At 44.4% G+C, this 7,975-nt stretch overlaps 1 protein-coding gene across 1 annotated transcript; it reads left to right on the top strand.

Moving 5' to 3' along the window:
- Nucleotides 1-1,539: 1,539 nt before the first annotated feature.
- LOC109763333 (F-box/LRR-repeat protein 25-like) lies at nt 1,540-3,442 on the top strand. Its single transcript, XM_020322168.4, has 3 exons — nt 1,540-2,368; nt 2,722-2,877; nt 2,967-3,442. The coding sequence occupies exons 1-3, from the start codon at nt 1,553-1,555 to the stop codon at nt 3,150-3,152; spliced, it is 1,158 nt and encodes a 385-aa protein (XP_020177757.1). The 5' UTR covers nt 1,540-1,552; the 3' UTR covers nt 3,153-3,442.
- The last annotated feature ends 4,533 nt before the right edge of the window (nt 3,443-7,975 follow it).

The following is a 7,975-nucleotide window of genomic DNA, read 5'->3' on the forward strand; positions in this document are numbered from 1 at the left end:
GGTTAAAAGGTACCAAACTTTAATTCAAACTACAATGTCTGGTATTTCGAGCTAAACAATAATTTAAACTAAGATAAAAGATAAGCAGAGATAAGCATTTGAACTACATAGCAGAATGGCGTTTCAGAGGTTGGGTTCAAGACTCCTAGTCTTCGCTTCTCAGATCTAATATGCTCCTCCCGTGAGAACCCTGTCAATGATGAACGGTCCTTCCCACGGTATTCTGCGTAAGTTATCAGGCCTCTATTCCTTTATTTAAGGTGTATTATTTTCAACACGGTGATCAAGGCACATAATTATAGACTATTTAGGACGAAATTACCCTTATCTAATTCGTAGATTAGCGGCAAGTAAATCATTTAGGCTAGAAAAGTAAGATATACATGCAATCGGGAGAGAGATAGTTTCCTTTTCTTTCTCTACAAGGAGAGATACATGCAATCAGGGAAGATATACTTTCTTTTTTCTGGAGGGCCAAGATCGAAATTAAAATGAATTAGAACAAATGCACCGTACATTATGAAATTTTATCAAAAAACAAATACACATTATATAAAAGAAGGGAGGGAGTACATAGTTTTTTGATAATCATCATGTATATAGCTGGCCAAATGATACCTTTTTCATGGGCCCGGCACGTAACGAACCTGGTCTGGCACACGACACACCGTGTACCAGGGCTCGTCCGCCCAAGTGACGCCGCCGCAGCCGTCGGCCGCTCCCCTGACGTCGCCGGTCGGCCACCCGCTCCCCTCTGGCCCTCTCCTCCCCCTCGCCCACTCGCCCCCACCCCGGCTCCCCTGTCGGCTTTCGCCGAGACGCCGACGCCAGCTAGCCCACTCCCATCACGCCGCCGGCCGGCCGCGCAGTCCCCTCCCCTCACCGGCTCGCCTCCAACCTGCAGGCCGTCCGCATTCCGCACCATCGCTGCCTCCTCCGCGGCGCCAGACCGGCACTGCCGACCTGCCGTAGCAAGTTAAGCAAGGTACAATTGACCTTCCTTCCTGCAGATCTGGGAAGATGAAGATGAATCAAATTGATGCATACACCGCTCCTGCTTATACTACCATGGATGTCAGTTCATGTTCATCTCAGCCATACAATTAATGTCAATTCATGTTCATGTCATATCGCCTTTGATGCAAATCATGCAATTCTGCTTCCTGCTTATATACAAGGGAATAATTGATGCCATTGCTTCGGAATGTACACATTTGGAACATATTTCCTGAACTGAAATGCTGTGAGATTTGATTGAGCTATTTATGTTATTCGTTTGCCGAATAGTGAGCTTATGTCAAGGATGGTGGTATTTACAGCTTAAACTTTCCACAATTTTCGCTCAAGGCTGCATATGTGTTTCCCTTTCCTGATCTGTATGCTTTTACATATAAGGTTTCATTGTGTGATTGCCAACATGGTTGCTTCAATTGAAATCGTTTCATGCCTTCTTGTGTATCAAGGATTTTTTGAAATTTGTATACCTGTGATTTTGATTATTTAGCATTGCCCTTGCCCTTTGTGGATTCATGCAGCCGTCCTGCTTGATGAGATGTCGGCACCAACATCCATTCCCTGTGGTTCAAAGAGTGCGGGAGGCAACGGGAATGGTGTCGACAGGCTCAGCAGCCTCTCAGACGATCTGCTCCACCATGTGATGTCCTTCTTACCGATGCCGGAGGTCGTGCGCACAAGTCTTCTCTCACCAAGATGGCGCTTTCTTTGGTGCTCTACACCATTCATCTGCATCGACGGCGAAGACTTTGTGGATCAATGCAAGCTGGAGAAGTTCGGGGACCGCTTGCTGCTCTTGCGTGACGGTACCATTTCCTTGGATGAAGCCCGAATCCATGCCTACCGTGCTGATAGTGCCACGTGTTCCGCATGGATTCGTCATGCCATTATGCACAAAGTTCGTCTCCTTCATATTTCTGGATTTCTCCGCTTGGATAGCACAGCAATGTTTCCTTCTCGGCACCTCAAAATAATCAGGCTGCAATCTGTCACGTTGAAACATGGGTTATTTAGGCCGTTGAACTACGACTGCCCTGTTCTTGAACATTTAGAGCTGGAGTTGTGCAGTGTCTGTGGCCATGAGGAGATCTCATCAAGCTCACTCAAGGTTCTGGATATCAGTCACTGCCTCATTATCTCCAGTCTCCTGATTTGTGCTAGGAACCTTACCCATATCTCTATCCTTCACCCATATGCTGGTGCTATAGTAACTAGGGATCTGTCTTCTCTGGTGACAGCTTTGATTAATCTAAGGTCTAAATCTTTTCATCATATGGGCACAGTAATGGATCATCATCTACTTGATGGCCTTCCGCATGCCACAACGTTGGAGCTGCATGCGCCATTACATGAGGTAAGATTTTTTTTTCTTTTCTTACCCATACAAGTGTAGGTGAATGTATTTATTTGCTTTGCTGCACTTGAACTTGTTGTACGGACGTGGTGGTTGCTTTCTTTATTTATAAAGCGGGGCGAAAGCCTATTTCGAGAGAGAATGTGTTTGGTTGCTTTCTTTATTTATAAAGCGGGGCGAAAGCCTATTTCGAGAGAGAATGTATTTGCTTGCCTAGTTAGTCTGCTTCTGGGTTCAAAGTTAAGGGACGGTCTTCTTTTTTTAAACTGACAGTTTCCCCTTGTATATGTTAGTATTATATTTTCTTTGCAACACTAACATGTTCCCTTCGTTTCTGATGGATGAATTTGAAGCGCGCATTTGAGGGAGGTTTGCTAACATGCCCAACGTTTAGCAACCTGACAAGCTTGGTGCTGGGCGATTGGGTCATGACTGCTGACTTCTACCCATTGCACCGCATTCTCCAGCTCTCAGACAAGCTGAAGGAGCTAACTTTGAAGCTCGAAATGGTACTTACTCAAAAGTATATATGTCCAAGTACCAATTGGTCTGCTAGAACTCTTACTAACACTACCACCTTCGTGTTGATATTCTGCAGGAGGAATGCAGCACATGCAAAGCCTTGCCGCCAACAAGGAGAGCGCCGCCGTCGGCCTCAGGCAGCTACCCTTGCATCGAGAGGATCAAAATCTACTGCCGAGAAGAACATCCGAGGGTTGATGAGTTGGTGCAGGCGTTGCTGCCCATTGCCGGCAATGCGAAGATCAGCATCGAGTGGCCCTGATCCATGCTAAAGCAAGACCTCGTTCAAATATCTCTGCAAACACCACGAATAATAATTTATAGAGTAAAATGCACTGGCGGTACTTGAACTTGAGAAGAAAGCACACTTTGGTCACTGTACTTCAAGATACGACCAATACGGTCACTCAATACGCCTGCACGTGATTGTACGGTCACTGTTCACCGTACGCCACTCGTCGCCGCTCCATTTGACCACTTGTTGACCAATCCGAGGCGACAGCTGGCGTTCTCCTGGGCTTTTTACAAGGAAACCCTTGGCTGGCTCTGTAATTCCTCCAGCTCCTTGTCCATTCGGCTTCGATCATAACGACAGGGGAGGAGGTGAAAGGGAAGGAGGGAAGGGCGATCGTCGGCGGCACCGCACCAGATCACCACCACCGGAGTCACCGCACAAGGGCGAGAGGCGCGGCGCAGGCGCGGCGCATCTCATCGCTGGAGCTGTTTCGTCGCGATGTTGGCTGTTCGTCGCCCCGATGGTGCTCCGCCGCCCAACTACAGTAAGCCCTCACATCGCCCCGCCATGGTTCTTGCGCTGTAAGCTACAGGGTCGAAATTTAGAGATGGGCATTGTGGATGGTGTGTTTGTTAGTCAGATATGCCCATCTGTATTTTGGAGATTTGCCTAGGGTTTTCGACCATGATTTGGGGGTTTTGGGTTTGGAGAAGGTGGCTGTTTGTAGGTTATTTGGTGCTGTAGGGTGCTGTATTTTGGTGCATGTTGAAGATGTTGGTTGTATGGGTGAATTACATACTGAAAGTTGGTATCTTGCATCTATTTCTTGCAGTTTATGTGGAACAGAAATTCTGAAACTCTGTTTTGCTCTGTTTTCATGTAAGCAGACAAGCGCAGCAGGAAGTTTTCAGTGCAGTTTAACCATGGTGGTTATTTCCTTGGGCAAGGTACCAATCGTTCATATGTCAATGGTCATCAACTGTGGTACGATGAAGTAGATGCAGTTACTTGGTCTCCAATCATGGTTGAAAACCTAGTTGAAGAGATAGAATATGAGATGGCAGGCAGGCTGAAGGTATATTACTGCATTCCCATTCTGTCAATCAATAGGAATGGGTTGAGAGAAATCAGAGGAGATAGTGACACAGATCAGATGCTCACATTTGTATCAATTGGGCATTACTCATTTAGTTTGTATCTTGACCATGAGGACAGTTTGAATGCTAACCTGACAGAAGATGATGTGGTCAATTTCCCAATAAGGCAGCTACCTCAAGTGTTTAGTCCTTCCAAGAGTAAACCAAATGAGCCAGAAATTGCAGATATTGATGTTGATACTGAAGATGCAAATGTGACAGACCCAATTCCTATACAGGTAGTGTATCCTCCAGAGCATGCAGCAGATGATGGTGTAAGCAAGTATGTGTTTGCAAAAAGGAAAGCATCTGATGGCAGTGAAGATGTTAGTGTGGAGGAGCCAGCTGTGATTCAGACAGCAAGAAATGGTGATGAAGATGTTGTTGAAGGTCAAGGTGAAGGTGTTAGTGTGGAGGAGCCAACTGTGACTCAGACTGCAAGAAATGGTGATGATGATGATGTTGAAGGTCTAGGTGAAGGTGTTAGAGGAAGATACTTAAAAAGGAAAAACAGACAGTGCAACTCATCTAGAGCAGCTAGTTATGAAATGGAAACAAATGAGAGTGATTCAGATGACTCTGACTTTGATCCTGGGGCCATAGTGGACAGTGATTATGATATTAGTGATGGTGATGATGATCTATATGCTGATAATGTGGATATGGATGAGCCTGAAGACAGAAAGTTGAAAGAGAAGCAGAAGGAACAAAAAAAGAAAGTGCCTGTTAAAGGAAATGAGAAAGAAGCACATGACCCAGTAGCACATGATCCTGAAGATGAGTTGTATGAGTCAGAAGGAGATGACTTGTGGGCCCCTGATTCAGATGATGAAGAAATTTACATGAAGTTCAAGGCATTTAGAAATGAGGACCTACAGTGCCCCAAATTTCATGTTGGGCAAGTCTTCCAGACTGTTGAGTTACTAAGGAAAGCAATCAAGGAATACAGTTGCAAGAACAGAGTTGATGTGAAGCTCCCTGTAAATGACAAGAAAAGGGTGAAGGCAACTTGTGATGAGGATTGTACTTGGTACCTTTGGGCCTCTTATGATAGTAGGACAAAGTGTTTCATGGTCAAGAAATATGTACATGAACACACATGTACCAAGAAGTGGAAGATCAAGGCTTTCACTGCTCCTTTCTTAGCACACAAGTAACTTGAGAGCTTTAGAGCTGACCAAGATATGAATCTGAGGAACTTTTCAAGAGTAGTTCAGAAGGAATGGCATATGACACCATCTAGGATCAAGTTGCAAAGAGCTAGAAGGATAGCAATGAAGATTATATATGGTGATGAAGAGGCCCAGTACAATATGCTGTGGGACTATGGAAATGAACTTAGGAGAAGTAACCCAGGCAGCTCCTTTTTTGTCCAACTTGATGATAAAGCAAGGTTCTGCAAAGCATATATGTGCCTGGATGCTTGCAAAAGAGGTTTTCTTCTGGGGTGTAGGCCAATGATATTCCTTGATGGATGTCATATTAAGACTAGGTATAGAGGACAGCTTCTAACTGCTGTGGGAATTGACTCAAATGATTGTATTTTCCCTATTGTTGTTGATGTGGTTGAAGTGGAGGACAAGCCCAACTGGTGTTGGTTCCTTGAGAGGCTTAAGAATGATCTAGGCATCATCAACACCAACCCATGGACTATTATGTCTGATAAACAAAAGGTAAATGATGTTCATGTTCATAACTTGCTGTAGATGACCTTATTTCATTTAGTTCAATACCATATGAAGTAGTTGTTACTTATTTTGCAGGGCCTAATAAATGCTGTAGATGAGTTGTTTCCACAGTCAGAACATAGGTTCTGTGTGAGGCACATGTGGCAAAACTTCCAACAGCAATTCAAAGGTGATGTACTAAAGAATCAACTTTGGAAGATAGCAAGAAGCAACACTACTGTGAAGTATGAGCAGTACATGATTGAGATGAAGGAAATTAACTTGGATGCCTACAAATGGTTGCATGAGCTTGAACCTAACACTTGGGTTAGGGCATTTCAAAGTGATCTACCCAAGTGTGATATCTTGCTCAACAACAATTGTGAAGTATTTAACAAGTAAGAACCAACTGCTCTCATGTTCTCATATGCTATCTGGTACTCTATTCAAATATTTAGTGATGTGTCATTTACATGGACAGGTACATATTAGATGCTAGGGAGCTACCAATATTATCAATGCTTGAAAGAATTAAACAACAATTGATGCAGAGGCACTACAACAAGCAGATAGAAGGAGATAAGATGAAAGGAGACATATGCCCTAAGATCAAGAAAAAGGTTGATAAGCTAACTGAATGGGCAAACACCTGTTATGTTGATGGGGCTGGTGATGGAGTCTTTCAGGTTGGTGATAGAGGGACTGACTACATTGTTGACTGGCACAGTAGTGAGTGTAGCTGCAAGAGGTGGCAGAAGGGTGGCACACCATGTGTACATGCTATAGCATGTGCTAGACATGAGAGAGTTGATCCCCTCCTACTGGTGAACCAATGCTATTCTGTTGGGATGTTCAAGAAAGCATACAACAACATCATCTATCCCTGCAGAGATAAGACAGAATGGGAGAGGATGAATGGACCCCCAATCAAGCCACCATTGTACACCAAGCAGGTAGGCAGGCCATGCAAGAGCAGAAGAAAGGCCCCCCATGAAGTTTCTTGCAGCAATGGTGGCAAAAAAATGTCAAGGCATGGTGTGATCATGCATTGCAACTATTGTGGAGAGCCAGACCACAACATCAAAGGCTGTAAGTACCTCAAGGATGGTCTGCCCCCTCCAAATGTGCAAGCTCCACCACAACCACATGCAGAAGGTGCTCCAAATGTGGAAGTTGATCCAAATGTGGAAGTTGATCCAAATGTAGGAGATGATGAGCAAGTCATTACTCAGGTATGTCTTTCATCATTTCTACTGAAAGTTTTCTAGCACTGTTGCCTAATCATACACATTGCAAAGATATGATTCAAAATTACTTGCACTTCAACAGGAGCACAACTGTCCAGAAAATCATGTCACAGAAGATCTTATGGTTGATCATATGGTTCAAAATGTAAGTTAATGTGCTTCTTTCATGCAATTGATGTTAACTTCATAGATAAAACATGTTATTCTGAACATTCATATGTACTTTTGCCATCCAGAGGCCTCTTCCAAGAGTGGTTGCATCAGGGCCTATAACAGAATCAACTTTCATATGTGCTGCAAGGGCCATTCTCAATCAAACCATGGGAGCTACAGCACAATCCAGCAACAATGGGAGCTCAAGCACAATCCAGCAAGGTGACTTGGCCAAAAAATTGCTTCTCCTCAAGAGGCAGAGAGACAAAGAACTGGAAGATAAGAAGGAAGCACTTCTTGCAGCAAGAAGGGAGGAACAACAAAAGAAAGCAGAGGAAGCTGCCAGGAAGAGACATCAGCAAGAGGAGAAGAAAGCATTGGAAGCAGAGAGGAAGAGGAAGTCACAAGCTGAGAAGAGAGAGCAGAGAAAAGAAGAAGCTGCAATAGCAAAGAAGGCTAAGGAAGAAACAAGGCAGATCATTATGGAGACCAAGAAAGCTGTGGCTGCTGAGAATAAAGCAAGGCAGCAAGCTCAGAAGAAGGCTAAAAAGGAGGAAGCTGCAGCAAAGAAGAGAGCAGAGAAAGAAGCTGCAGCAGCAAGAAAAAGAGCAGACAGGGTAGCTGCTGCTGAGGCTAGGAAGGAGGAA

The sequence above is a fragment of the Aegilops tauschii genome, chromosome 2, assembly GCF_002575655.3.
Source record: "Aegilops tauschii subsp. strangulata cultivar AL8/78 chromosome 2, Aet v6.0, whole genome shotgun sequence".
Classification (NCBI taxonomy): domain Eukaryota; kingdom Viridiplantae; phylum Streptophyta; class Magnoliopsida; order Poales; family Poaceae; genus Aegilops; species Aegilops tauschii.